The 16148-nt window shown below is 35.6% G+C and overlaps 1 protein-coding gene across 3 annotated transcripts in view; it reads left to right on the plus strand.

Annotated features, from left to right (window-relative positions):
* Positions 1-9907, plus strand: part of LOC127627686 (transcription factor COE1-A-like) — a 163002-nt gene extending 153095 nt beyond the window's left edge. For 2 of the 3 annotated variants that reach the window (XM_052104174.1, XM_052104175.1), the window contains exons 15-17: positions 1922-2116; positions 2470-2538; positions 7180-9907. In XM_052104174.1, the coding sequence (XP_051960134.1) occupies positions 1922-2116; positions 2470-2537 (263 nt within the window). In that variant the 3' untranslated portion in view covers position 2538; positions 7180-9907. The remainder of the gene's footprint in view (positions 1-1921; positions 2117-2469; positions 2539-7179) is intronic. The other variant, XM_052104176.1, reaches the window with a different exon arrangement.
* Positions 9908-16148: the final 6241 nt, after the last annotated feature.

The following is a 16148-nucleotide window of genomic DNA, read 5'->3' on the forward strand; positions in this document are numbered from 1 at the left end:
AACTATTTCTATATGGCAACCACAATAAATTCAACCATTTGAATTCATACATGATGACTACAAAACTAAAATTAACCCAAATAGCTGATTATAAAATTAGCGCAGGTGCATGTGCTAAATGTTAAAATTAATGTGGGTAATTTTCAACCTCCTCTCATGGAATTTACCTGACAGTTGCAAAATTTTTGAAAAACAAAATGACATGCTTCATTACACATTTGGCTGCAGTTTCCCAGTAAAATGTCCAGTGTTGGGTCCCAAATGCGAGTGAAGAGATGTTGTAATCAGAAGAGGATTTTAAGGTGAATATTAGATGGGGGATTTAATGAGTAAAACGTACCTCACTAAGACTTTAACCTAAACCTAACCAATAGTGTTCAAAAAGATAAATGAGAGGTAAACAAAACAGTCATCCGAACCCTAAACCAATGCCTAAACCTGACCGATAGTGTTCAAAAAGATAAATGAGAGGTAAACAAAACAGTCATCCTTACCCTAAACCAATGCCTAAACCTAACCGATAGTGTTCAAAAAGATAAATGAGAGGTGAACAAAACAGTCATCCTTACCCTAAACCAATGCCTAAACCTAACCGATAGTGTTCAAAAAGATAAATGAGAGGTGAACAAAACAGTCATCCTTACCCTAAACCAATGCCTAAACCTAACCGATAGTGTTCAAAAGATAAATGAGAGGTGAACAAAACAGTCATCCTTACCCTAAACCAATGCCTAAACCTAACCGATAGTGTTCAAAAAGATAAATGAGAGGTGAACAAAACAGTCATCCTTACCCTAAACCAATGCCTAAACCTGACCGATAGTGTTCAAAAAGATAAATGAGAAGTGAACAAAACAGACATTCTAACCCTCAACCAATGCCTAAACCTGACCGATAGTGTTCAAAAAGATAAATGAGAGGTAAACAAAACAGACATCCTTACCCTTGACCAATGCCTAAACCTGACCGATAGTGTTCAAAAAGATAAATGAGAGGTAAACAAAACAGACATCCTAACCCTAAACCAATGCCTAAACCTGACCGATAGTGTTCAAAAAGATAAATGAGAGGTAAACAAAACAGACATCCTTACCCTTAACCAATGCCTCAACCAGACTGTTAATTTCACACACATGGAAAACATAGAAAGTTGCACTTAAACCTCAATTTGCAAAAAATGTGTTATAGTAACGTTCATTCTATGAGACTAGGTTGGTAATTTTTGTACCACTAGCAGCATCAAGCTAATTTACAAAAATGTTCAACCTCATCTCATATAAACACATTACTATACTTAAAATTTAGCAAAATTATTTTTAGATGGCTTGTTGTATATATTGTGGCAGTTTCCTAGTGAAATGATTTTTATTCCCTTTCACACATATCACAGGCAAAATGTTTATGACACTATCAGTGAACTTTAGGTTTAAGGTTTAGGGTAGGGAGGTAGATAGGTTTTGTTAAATTTAGGAGCCACATAATATCATTTTGCAAATATTTCACCATAGTCAATTTTTTTTCTCTGAGATCAGGCTCAAATATCAAAGATTCATACATCTTCCAATAGTCAGACAAACACATAGTCCCTCCCCTGAACTCTCACCATGGATTGAGCCATAAGTTGACATGTTGCTCACAGAGCCACAGAGCCACAGTGTTTACACTCTTCAGGAAGTCAGCTATGGCGAGTGGGTTACTTCAACAATAAATTTCTCTGCAAATTAAAATGGGAAATAAAAAAAAAATGACATGCTTTACGGAAATAAATAAAAACTGATCCCTGAGTAATATTTAAGCTATTCTCTCAAATTGTTTTTTCTGAAGTGGTTCAGTTTAATTGAAACTAATCATTTTACCACAAGACTTTTCGTTCCGTTTGTCTTTCCGCTATATTCAAAATATATTTGTCAACTTCCTGCAGTTGTTCCCTCCAGCCCCACCATGGCCTCCTCAACCAGCCTGCCCTCAAACTGCAGCAGCTCCTCTGGGATCTTCTCCTTCTCTCCAGCAAACATGGTTTCAGCTGTGAAGCAGAAGAGTGCCTTTGCTCCTGTCGTTCGACCCCAGTCCTCACCTCCTCCCACATGCACCAGCACCAATGGAAATGGCCTCCAAGGTAACATTCAGTCTTTCACACATTATTTTAATGACTTCAGTTATGTCATAAAGCTTAGAATTATTTTGTGAAGCTTTGAAATATTTAAAACTACTGCATTGAAAAGGATGTTGACCAAAAACACTGCATGTTACAACAATACCTCAATGCAATAAAGCCACTCTTTTTGGTTCTTCATATAACAATTAATCCACTTAAGTCAATTGAGGAACCTTGATGTAATAAACTACCATAATGAATGTTTAACCTTCTCTTTGACAAAATACTCACCCATCATTCAGTCTGATATTAACCCTGACAGTCTCTCTCTCTCTTTCATGTCCTTCCTCTCTTCTTCTCTCTACTGCCTTTAGATCAGTCTTTTGTCGACTCTAACAAGTACTCCACAGCCAGCGCGCTCCAGGGCCTGGCCTTCTCCTGAAGTATGTTACTCATCCATACTCCTTCCATATTCACTGTTTCTGTATCCATCCATCCATCTATCCACCCAACCATCTATTTTAATAAGTAAAAGTGATATATCATAATAAAAACAAACATGTTTATTCTTTAATATCCAATCTTTCCTATAAATTCCATATAGCATATTACAAGACTATTACAAGCTGTTATTTGGCACAACATGCAGCAATCATTCAGCTGTGCCTTATTGCTTAAACTGAAAGGAAATGTCTGTGAACAACATTTGGTTACTCATTCCAACTGATTCATGCAATACAAATTAGTGATGAACGTCAATAACCTTTATTACACTTCCCTTGTCTTGTTCCAAACCCCAATGTTTTATTTCTTCCGTGGTACAATAAATATATTTTTCTATAAGGTTTAGGTTTGGGTTAGGGGGTTAGGGGAAAACTCATAATAACATTCGATGGTACATTTATTTTTGTGTATGACAGTAAAAGTCATACATATTTGTATAAGCATACTTGTATGATTACTAACGATTTCACCATCTCATACCATTATTTTGATTTGTCATGAGGCCGGGATAAAGATAAACTATCCCAAAGACTCTCATTTATTATTGAAACTTTATTTTCTTTAACTGTCAAATTTATTTATAAATGAAATTGAAAGGGGACTTATACAAGTAAAGTAATTTGCACTCTTTGTATGGCTGAATTTAATTATCATCAAACCTGAACATGTATGAAACACTGGACCTAGTGTCATAGAATAAACCTTACTAAAACTGCCTTTTTGCAAACTGACTTTTACATGCTGCGTTCCTCGTTTACACACAGTTTCCTGGTGAAATGAACACTAGAGGTGCTACAACTGTGCGTTTAATTCATTTTCACACAAATCATGGCTACAACAGCTTATAATGACTTTATAAACACTTATTTTTCACACAATTACTCACGCACTGCAACGTTATGATATCAAAACACTTTTACTCTAACACATCATTTGAAAAATAATACATTATAACACACAGAACATTTATACACAGTCCAATGTGATTAGCTATTGCTCACATCATAGAGTGTTGGATTTTGGACTCATGGTTCAAGACCAGTCAAGCACGCAAGCTGACATGTGAGACTGGTGTGTCATAGAAGCAACACAAGATGACGTGGTTGTTTAAAGGGTCATGAAATGCTTTTTAATTGTTTTTATTATGTTCCTTGAGGTTAGCTTGTATTGTTATTAAAGGTTATATTGTTCCTTGAGGTTAGCTTATATTGTTAGCTTATATTGTAACAAAACAGTCGTCCTTACCCTAAACCAATGCCTAAACCTGACCGATAGTGTTCAAAAAGATAAATGAGAGGTAAACAGAACAGACATCCTTACCCTTGACCAATGCCTAAACCTGACCGATAGTGTTCAAAAAGATAAATGAGAGGTGAACAAAACAGACATCCTTACCCATAACCAATGCCTAAACCTGACCGATAGTGTTCAAAAAGATAAATGAGAGGTGAACAAAACAGACATCCTTACCCATAACCAATGCCTAAACCTAACCGATAGTGTTCAAAAAGATAAATGAGAGGTGAACAAAACAGTCATCCTTACCCTAAACCAATGCCTAAACCTAACCGATAGTGTTCAAAAAGATAAATGAGAGGTGAACAAAACATTCATCCTTACCCATAACCAATGCCTAAACCTGACCGATAGTGTTCAAAAAGATAAATGAGAGGTGAACAAAACATTCATCCTTACCCATAACCAATGCCTAAACCTAACCGATAGTGTTCAAAAAGATAAATGAGAGGTGAACAAAACATTCATCCTTACCCATAACCAATGCCTAAACCTGACCGATAGTGTTCAAAAAGATAAATGAGAGGTGAACAAAACAGACATCCTTACCCATAACCAATGCCTAAACCTGACCGATAGTGTTCAAAAAGATAAATGAGAGGTGAACAAAACAGTCATCCTTACCCTAAACCAATGCCTAAACCTAACCGATAGTGTTCAAAAAGATAAATGAGAGGTGAACAAAACAGTCATCCTTACCCTAAACCAATGCCTAAACCTGACCGATAGTGTTCAAAAAGATAAATGAGAGGTGAACAAAACAGTCATCCTTACCCTAAACCAATGCCTAAACCTGACCGATAGTGTTCAAAAAGATAAATGAGAGGTGAACAAAACAGTCATCCTTACCCTAAACCAATGCCTAAACCTAACCGATAGTGTTCAAAAAGATAAATGAGAGGTGAACAAAACAGTCATCCTTACCCTAAACCAATGCCTAAACCTGACCGATAGTGTTCAAAAAGATAAATGAGAGGTGAACAAAACAGTCATCCTTACCCTAAACCAATGCCTAAACCTGACCGATAGTGTTCAAAAAGATAAATGAGAGGTGAACAAAACAGACATCCTTACCCATTATCAATGCCTAAACCTGACCGATAGTGTTCAAAAAGATAAATGAGAGGTGAACAAAACAGACATCCTTACCCATAACCAATGCCTAAACCTGACCGATAGTGTTCAAAAAGATAAATGAGAGGTGAAAAAAGAAAAAGTCAAATATTTGTAAAACACAATTTCTTTCCCATCATTATTCTGACCCTCTGTCAGAAATGCTCGGTTTTAGACGGCTGCTTCTTTATAACTTGAAAGTAAACGCTACTACACCATAATATATTTAATTTCACTCTCCTTTCTTCACACATAATACAATTATTCAACTCAAACAAATATCTTTATCCGTTTATGTATTGATTTGATAAGCTGCAGTGATTTCAAGCCCAAACCCAAAATCGATCACAGTCTTTATCATTCCTTCTTCTAGCTAATACTGTTGCAATAGGCTGTATTTTATGGTAGCATCATAGGCAACAATCGTAACAGTGTTTTAACTGTTAACACACACAGTTTTAACAAGGCACAGCAGCCACTCAGTACACTAGAGGAGAAAGGAGTGAAATTGCCTTACCGCTTGTCAAGCGCTGAAATTTTGCTTGGTGCAGAACAATCTAGAATAATATTAAACAATGTAACATTCACCTCTTTGCAGCCTGGACTTGTTCATAATCTTTGTGACACCAGAGCTAATAGCAATCAAGATGCAGGACAAGAAATTAAATAGATGGCAGGTGCCTCGACATGCATTTTTGAGACTTGAATTTATTTTTTACTTGGCATGGTGTCTAAAAATTTGCCGGTCCTGCACGAGATGCTGAAGAAACAGCTAGATCCAATGGTACAGTCAAAGAGATTTGTCCAGCATGTGTTTACATTGGAAATCAATGATGAGATGATAAATAGAGCAGATACATGCAAAAATGCATTCGATGTGAACGGCCCCTGACTCATCCATTCACACGTGCTTTGAGTAAGAGTGCGGAACAAGTTCGTTAGGCCTGTTTATTTTTTTCATTAATTAAAACCTGAATCCGAAGTCCTACTTGAAAAACTGACCCGAACCCGACCCGAACGGATGGGATCTCTGGTCCCCGTTAGACCTGGTTTGGGTTACAGACCTCTACTTAGCGATAGATGATGGCTTACTGTTTATTACAAACACACTGATAAATGAAAGATGAGAAATAAATGGTTTACTTATCAGCATAACTGTAGGGTGCAATACAGTTGGCACTGCCGCATCTTTCAATAAAAGAAACATCTCGCCTCGCAACAGTAACTTGATCCGATCTATCCTTAACTGTACACCCACGACGATTTAGCTGTGGGCCGCGTCTATGCAAATAAGCAATGTGTTATGATGTCATAAACACACAGATTTCAAAACGAGACATTTCAACAGGGTGGTATCTATAAATGCTCTTTTAGACTGGGGAGGAAGTTTTGAATTCTGAAATTTACAGGATGTTTTAATAGTACAGTTACCTCTTATATGTCTAAATATCAAGAAAAATTTTATTCTCCATTTTATGACCCCTTAAGAAAATGTGCTTTTCATTTCTCATTTTGTTTTTGGACACTATCGATTAGGTTAAGTGTAACAATGTCTGTATGTTCACCTCTCATTTCATTTTAGAGCACTATTGGTTAGGTTTAGGTTAAAGTTTTAAGTTAAGAAGGTACATTTTACTCATTAAAACCACCATCTAACATTCACATTAAAATCCTCGTCTAGTTACATCATCATTTCACTCGCTTTCAGCGCCCCCCGCTGGACATTTCACTGGGAAACTGCAGCCAAACGTGTAATAATGCACGTAAATTATCATGATGCTATGTTATAATGTCAAATTAAGTAAATGCGTTATCTGCTCTGAAATTGATGGCGTTTAACATATTTGATTAACCCAACTTATTAAAAATTTTATAAAATCAACCTTTGAACTCCATGAATTCAATACACTAATAACCTCAGTAGATTGGTAAACATATGAACGTTTCTACAGTTGTACGTGTATAAAAGTCTTGACATTTTAGATGCTGTCAGTAAGTTGATATTTTACGTTTTAGTGTCTATACAAACATACGGAAACCTTAGTGTGCAAGAACTAAATGTTACATACTAATATCTATGAAATACCTATAAATACCAGTAAGATCACATTGAATTTTTTACAGAGTACAGTGAATTAAAACTCAGCCTGTCCATCTCTCTTTGTTCACAGTGATCCCTGGAATGATCGTTCCTCCCATGTAGGGTGTGTTTGTGTGTGCGTGCATGTGTGTGTGTTTGTTTGTGTGTAGAGAGACAGAGAAAGATGAAACATGCTCTTTCGTGCCACTGGTCTCACTGAGCGTGTGCAGAAGACTCCGGCGATGGACTGACCCCGCAGTCCTGTTCTGAAGGATGATAAACTACAAACTCAGGCCCTTTTTAAACTCAATTTGCTTTGAAACAAAAGCATAATAGAGGTAGAACAATATGAGAAAATAGACAACAACAACATTGAACTGAACTATTGTACCTCCCTGTTTTGATGTTGAAATTTGTACTCACCTTGTAGACGCTTTTTAAGATAAGGGGCAAGAGCACAGACAATGCTTACCCGCCCTACACTAAAACATGAGAGGTCTATTTATTTAAAAAAACAAACTTAACCGTTGTTGATTTGCCATCATATTTGTGTGTTTCTGTGTGTACCACTGTTTTATCAAATTATCTGACACGATATTGCAATGGTTTCTATTTATGATTTTCTTTTTTTTAATGCTAAGTGAAGGATTACCAGTGATTTTTGTCCCACTGAATAAAGATTTATTTTTTTTTTTAAACACCCTGTTTAATTAGTCACAAATATTCAATTAAAGGAAGAACATTTTGGGGTTGGAACAACACAGGCGTATGTGATTTATGACATAATTTTCATTTTTGGCTGAACTATCCCTTTTAAGTCCTTAACTGATCATGTCAAGTGGTAAAACGTCCCTTTTGCCCTTTTTCCATGTTTGAAAACCACAACAAATGTGTTCTTGCCAAAGAAAGAACTCCTCTTTTTTGCATTGCTGTTTGTCATGACATGATTGTTACGCTCATATTTGTTCAAATTAGACATTTCATTCTCATCTTTACCCTGCTTTATTTCATCAAATCATTATACTAAGCCAAAATGTATAGACCAAACACTTACCCATAGTTACACAAAATAGACGCTGCACAAAGACAAATACGCATCATACACAAAGCCAAGAGGATCAAATAGCAAACTTTCTAAAGTGATTGCTGCCTTCTTTTTATCTAATCTAATGAAGGATTCATTTTTGTGAGAATAAACGCAAATGACAGAATCTTTATTAGTATGCCGTACGTTGTAATCTTCATATCTTTCATTTTAATTGGTTTGTTTTGTAGAAAAACTGTGATAGCATTGATAGTTTCTTTTGCAATGTGTAGTGCTTCCACTAGTAGACAGATAATGTTAAGACTGATATTACTGAAACGTTGCAGGAAGATGATTATTAAAGTATTTTAATGCTCAGCTGTTTTGCTCATTTGTTAACACCAGAATCATGTAGAATAGTCTTGTTTGTAGCACTGTGAAAGCTTTGTATGAAAGATTGAAGATCTAGATGAAGCCATTACTTCTGTTTGGGTTCTAGCGTGTGTTGTGTACAGAGTGATAAAAATGTTTCATTTTGTCTTTTATTTTGCCAAAGTCATTGTTTAAAATCTATTTATACATCAGAAAGGAGTCATAAGGCAGCTTTATACAACCTAGTGTCACTGATATAATGTTTACGCCAACCTTAGCAGACGTCATTGACTTAAGCTCTGAAGTTTTGATGATCACGAAGGGATATATATGTAGGATATCCATAAGAATAATGTACGCGTATCGCTTGAATTTGTACATGCTTCGTATCTCTTTTCCTCACTTTTGTGTGTTTTCGCTCATAATATGGTGATAATCTGTGTTTGATATTTTGTCTTCTGCCAATTTGTGTCCATAAATGTGATTTTGGAACTTAATTTTTATAGCAATTTTTGTATGTCAAAGTGCAACCATGTTTTTGTATTCCATTTGCATGGAGCAATTTTTTTTTAAAAAATAGTAAATATTTTAAAGCAATGAGCTTTGAGAATATATATATATATATATATATATTCACCAGGTAAACAATATAAATATAGCCTGTTTTTTAATTTAGCTTCTCTGGAACTCTGAGGCAGATTTATTGTTTTAATAAACAGCGAATTGATTATCTTTTCTTCAAGAATCAAGTTTTAAGAGAGGAAAAAAACAATGCAAATATCTGTTATATTTTCCTCATCACTAAATTCACAATCTTTCCACAATCTAGTGGAAGTGTACCAACAGGTAAAAATGTCTTAATGCAGATTTCTTCATTCTTACATTATTTATAATTTTTTTTTAAATGTACTTAGCTTGTTTGGTAAATAACAAATAAAAGTTCACCTATATAGAGTAACAGCACAAGAGTCTATACAGTTATTAGCTTCTACATCTCATTCCATGACACTTCCTTTCCTCTATAATTCATATGTCACTTTGTAATGAATTTTCATTCCATTTCACATCACAAAAATTCCCTATGAATTGATTTATTTCCCCCAAACCCCAATATCAGTTGCTTATTTATATATTTTCTTTTCTGAATTGTGGCTTTCCCCGTTATTTAAGATTTCATAAAATGAGCATAAATTGTAAATTTGTAATTTGGTGCTCAATTGATTTACTGATTAATAAATCACACATCCAAACTGACAAGAAGTCTGCGATTTTTCCTGTTGATCACATACTTTCAGTGGGCAGTTTTTACTGGTGAAAAAATATAAAAAAGAAACTACTGTAAAGATTATGGTTTTTAATTATACCTTTGAACTGTAAAATAACTTTTTGACACTCACAATATTTAATTAAACTTTCCTCTTGTCTGTGACTGTTCATTCTTTTTGTGTTTTGTGCGTGTGTGTTTGGGGTGCTGGACCACAGATTTTCTTGAAAACAAAAAGAAATACTGAAAAAAAGTGGTACACTGACATTTCTTCCTGAAATTAGATCTGAATCTACTTGATCTAACCCATTAAAAGTGACTTTTGGTGGTGTAACCTTTATGTCTGGTTGATTTAGTCAGATTAAAGAATATTTTTGACTAGAATAAGAAGTTTATTTAGATGTTACTACATGAAATATACAGTATATTTAAGGTTATCTGAAAAAAAAATAACAACACTTTTTTACAGTGTTATTTAACCTTTATATTTACTTAATTTATTACTGTCTTTATGTTGATGTACATCTAAAAATAGTAATAATAATTTTTAAATTAGGCATGAACTTTTCAGAAACGTGACTAGTATCTAATCTAATTAACTCCAGCAAAAACACATTGTACAAAAATACACTAAAAAACGTATACTAACTTTAGGCTACTGCTACAGTGTGTATAACAGTCAGAGAATATCAGCTTGTGACAATTCATTGCATTTTTTCATGTTTTATATGGGGTATTTTTAATTATTTAAATAGTTGAAGTAACATCAAACTGTCAAAATCAACCTGATATTTCTATGTCAATTATATTTATTGAGCTAATGCCCTTGAGTTAAAGCCCTGTGATCTCTGTGACTCCAAATAGACAAATAAAACTGAATGCTGATATGATGCTGCTGTATAAATTTGGTTTGGGAAATCATGTCAAATGTGCTACTAATAACTACAGTGTTTATGACCATGTAATAATCAATTAATTACATATGAGTAAAGAAGTGGAGTAGACTTACAGTGTTACAGTGCAGGGGTTCACGTTATTGTATGAAATTAGTGCCTTATTAGTAATATGGACCCATTTTAATGACTTGAGTTCATTAATATAAAACATCCATCTGTCATGGAGTATATGCCCACTGCTTCTTTAACATATAAATGATGGCATTGGTCTTTTTTAATTAAAGAGTATTTAGCACATAATTGATTCATCAGTTACATTTATTGTCATCAGCAGATACGGTAAATATTTAAACTGGTTTAACTGGCTGAGGCTGTAGGAGTTCAGTGGAAGTGCAGGTCAGACGTTTAGATTTCACCCCCCAAATAATCTTTGGTAGTCTTTTATTCATGTAAACTTTGTGCTGATAGTTTTGGACATTTTCACTGCTATTTAGAATTTCTCTGAACACTTTGACTTGGTCATTTATTAATTACATAAAAAACATGTTTAAAAAAATTACAATAGTTAATCATGCCTCCTTACCTATACATAAATTCCATTATAAAAGTACAAACGTAAGCTATTAGCAAGTCAAGCTTGAAGTACATGTAACTTGATGTTTTTACGAGCCATGTCAGAAGGGGGCAGTCATCGCACCTCAACAAACTCACAAGCAGCGCAGCCACACGATGTAAGCCGGTCACAGGACACATTCTTGACAGTTGGATGAAGCACATCAGAATGCAGGAATCTCGACATGCTATTTTCAAAGTTTTAACTAATTTAAACTTGACACAGCATCCTTAAAATACTGTGTTTTTGAAGCTGAAAACCACGAGAATCTCTTAAAGTGTTTGTCTGACACACATGTTCATAAACGACCATTGAAAAGACAGAACACTGTGTCCTGTGAGCAGTGCTAATCCCGTCAACGAAATCACTGACGAAAGCGTTAGTTGAAAAGTTTTTTGTTTTATTTAGTCAATGATAACGAATATGAGACGAAAAGTATGCATCATGGTGATAATCCAACAAATTAATTAAAGCGTAATGTTGATGAAAATATTAAGAGAAAAAATAATACTGCAAGATTTTAACATTCCAAGATATAAACAGAAGAAGAAACATCTGTTTATAGAAGAAGATATTAGATATTGATTCATCTAATTCAATAATCCAGAATGTTGTTTTTTTCTCCCCGATTTGGAATGCCCAATTCCCAATGCACTCAAGTCCTCGTGGTGGCGTAGTGACTCGCTTCAATCCGGGTAGCGCATTACCACGGAGACTTAACGTGTGTGGTGACTTCACTGCATCCACGCACAACTCACCACGTGCCCCACCGAGAGCGAACCACATTATAGCGACCACGAGGAGGATACCCCATGTGACTCTACCCTCCCTAGAAACCAGGCCAATTTGGAGTCACTCAGCAAGCCCTGGGATTCAAACTCATGAACTCCAGGGGTGGTAGTCAGCGTCTTTACTCCCTGAGCTACCCAGGTCCCATGAATTTTGTGGATTTTTAAACTTGAGCTACGTGAGTTGAACCAAAGTCTTTCTAGCAAGTCAGTCCATTGTCGGCCATCTTTGGAACGCCCCCCCGAAGCTATTTCCAGTGATGAAAGTGCAGCTCCTATCTACTTCAATGGGGAAAGACAGATATCTCAAAAAGGGTTTGTCAAGATTACAATCAGATTTCAAATCAGCAATAAAATCTGACAACACTGATATCATAAATTGTGCTTCTTTACCTCCGATTATGCAACAAATATACACTTTCATATCTAATGCACATGCACGTTCTCCAGTTGACTGACAGGTGATTTCTGTATCTGAATGTTAATTGTCTTATTCACCTGTAAGGAGAGACGTCCTTTCTAAATCTTTGGCTGAACATGCCGATCACTGGCAAAATAAACCGCTCTAAAATTGGTTAATTACCTAATTCAAATGTTTCCTATTTATACATGCAATTAATTACTATATCCACAACATATGTGTTATATTACCATTTATTACACAGCGGCTTGGAATTCTCTATTCTGATTGGTCAATGGTTCCATTCTGGGTCTGCGAGCCATCTCACCTGCTTCACCTAGCACACTGCGATCTTTTCAAGTAAGCTAATAAAATAAAGTCAGGGTCCTGATCACCCTGTAGGGGGTTATTGTGTGATAATAACCAGCTGACTGTACATTATCCCTGATTTACATCAGCACAGACAATGAAGCGAGTGAACAGGTGAACTTGAACAAAGATGAGTACTAATCATATCAATAATTCAATACATTTCAGTCTGCAGTTCTTAATTGTTTTATTTATTACAGGTCCTTTAAATTACGTTTTGAATTATTTTATTATTTACTATTATTTAAATATATTTACTTTTATTTTGGGGCCTTCTTCAGCAAATATTGATATATAATACACATTAATATTAATCAATATTAAATATTAAACAAATGTGATTAATTGGCATGCCATGGAATAAAAAGTAATAAACAACAAACATTGCCACACAAGTTACATTCTGCATTTTAAGAGTTAAAGGTTTTCCAAAACCCCTAACCCCAAGTATGAGCAATAGTACTAGTGATGCTTGCCTTAGCACGCACGACTAACGAACATATGCATATTTAGTAATTCATCCGCTGCAGTTGTTAAAGGATGTAAAAATGCATTGCTTCCTCACTCTTTTGGGAAATCAAGTTTTTGCAATAAATTATAGGATAGAATTGCCAAATAATAATAGTTTAATAAGAACAGGCAGATGTGACCATCCGGAGGCTGTGTTTGCTGCCCTAAAGAAAATGGATGTGTGTATAGTATGCATGTTCCTGTGTAGAGACACAATTATTTTTAAGAGGTAAAGATCTCTTAAGCACTAGCACATGAATACTACACTTGATCTTCTTTTTTTATTACCTTCAAGTGTGCTGTGTGCACACATGTTCCCGCACAAACACACACGCATGGCTGGGAGGTGTGTGTGACAGTGATGGGAATGCAGGGGGTTAAGTGACAGTGCTTAAGGCTTCCATTAGCTAATGGATCAGTGTGAGTGTGTCTCGCCACCTCCCTCCTGCGTTTAACCCCTGTGAGTCTTCCCCTCTCTCTCTGTCTGTCTGTTAAACCAACCCACTCGTTTAATGCGGCCACAGAACAGATTGATGAATAATAGAGGACATAATTTAACAATCAGGGATGGAGAGCTATTTATCTTGACTGACAGGGAGGGACAGGAGGGGACGACTGATTTTGGGTCAGTTTTGCTCTGTAGAATGTAGTGAATCTCTTTAGAGTGGACTCAGGAACAATGAACATACATCAACACAATCATAGCATAGTGCACAATACAAGACAGAAGCTTGTTGCCCTGCACACATGTAATGACTCACAGTGGGGAATTCACTAATAGTGAATAGTGCCTGCTGATAGTGTTGTGCTCAAACAAGTTCTGTCTCAAATGGACCAACCACGGCCTGTTGAGTGCTCTGATGTGGCCCGCAACAGATTTTAGTAATAGAACAGAATTTGGTTCACTATTGAAAAATCATATGAAATTCATGTTCTGTGACGTGACATGACATGAAAGGCAACATGCATCTAATTTTCAGCAACGTATGAGTAGTAATTACATTAATATCCCAAACCCAAACAGCAATCTTTCCCTTATTTCTTGTAAGGGATAGGACATGAACATTTGAGTAAAAATTACATGATTATAGTCCTAAACCTAACCGAAAAAGTAAACCTGATCGTGGGGCTCACTGGTGGCTTGTGGGCAAGTTGTACCGCTTATACCAAGCCATGGCCCAGCGAGTTCACATTCTGCTGTATTAACCACAGAAGTGATACAAACAAGCATAAACATAAATCTGATCAGGACATATGTGCTTAAGTAGCTTCTGTTAACAGAATGTCTAGGCTGGAAGTCTCGATGTACTGACGGACTCAACTCTGAAGTTGCCATTTTTAAATGTCTTATTTCAGCTGGACACACACTTTAAAGGTCCGCAAGGGTAGAAATATAAATCTTGTTTCAACAAGGATATATTTCAAAATTTTTGCTGGTATACATTTAAAAAATATAGTAATTTGGTTTTATTTTAGACTGATACAATTATATAGAGCAATATTAAGACTGAACATTTAAAGATTCTAACATTGAGGGTCCACCGTACAATCGAAACATATTCATGAAACACAGCAATCTAGGGTGCAATTCCCTAAAGCATCTTTAGCCAACTATGGTTGCAAGTACCAATACAGTTCAATGATTTGGTGTTTCCTGAAACACCAAATTAGTTGTTCAACTAATATTCGCAAACAGCATTCCAGTGTGGTTGGAACTGCAGCTGTCCACCTGTGGTTAGAAGCATATTTTCTTGTTAGTTTGCTGTGTGGACACAATTTCACTTTGCTGAGGCTTCTATATCTTTTATTGCATATATATCTTTCATCCTGTAAATACTTTGACCACGTTTGCGTACATTTACAAAATAATGACATACTCCGGGCTTTTGCAAAAAAGCACTGTTCGGAAACGACACATAAACACAAATGCAGCAGTTTAAGGGATTAAAGGCTGTTAAGAAATAAGCACTTTATCACACATAAAGTCTTTTATGTGTTTATGTTAACATATAAGTACAGTCTATATGTTTTTAAAGAGTGTGTATGTGCATATGGGCTCAAGTGTTGGGGAACCCCAAAGTTTGATGTAGGTGGAAATCCATTTTGCTGCTTATGTATAACTGTACATGCAGCTTTCATGTCTTAAGCTGCTTTCTCGCATTAAACAGCTTTCTGGTGTTTGTGTATAGGAGCTATTTTAATTATATTAAATGTTCACTGAATTATGTGTGACATAATTACTATGGTTTGGGAAACAGTCGTCACTAGCTAGTTCAATTCTCCAACAATGCATCACACTATGGTGGTTACGCAATGTCTTTGTATGGGAAACGCACCCAGTTCAGAATCGCATAGTTAAGCTATTACAAATATTCAGCAATATCAATAAAAAATTATTGTTTTATATACTGATGTTGACTTGTTGGATATACAGTATATATATATATATATTTATATAACATTTACCTTGTAATGTCAGAACTGAGCATGTGAGTGCGTTTAATTCATTGTTAATATTTCATCATTTTTGGCTAATGGTAAAAGCAAAGCACTGATTTGTTGCTGTAAGACAATGCTTGACTATGGTCTTCTTATCAGCATTTTCCAAATGAGCGGCATAACCACAGAGATAGGTCCTGATGATGTCATGAGAGCCTGTGGCCCCTGCACACTAAATAATTGAGATAATTACAATCTATGATGTCACCTTAAGTCCCTTAAATATTTGACAAGGCTTGTCCTGTGGGTCACATGGGCCTGCCAGAGACTTTAAAGCCATTATAAAGCCTGCATTAAGAGCTCAGAGAGCCATCTAGTACAGAAC

The sequence above is a fragment of the Xyrauchen texanus genome, chromosome 34 (assembly GCF_025860055.1).
Source record: "Xyrauchen texanus isolate HMW12.3.18 chromosome 34, RBS_HiC_50CHRs, whole genome shotgun sequence".
In the NCBI taxonomy this organism is placed as follows: domain Eukaryota; kingdom Metazoa; phylum Chordata; class Actinopteri; order Cypriniformes; family Catostomidae; genus Xyrauchen; species Xyrauchen texanus.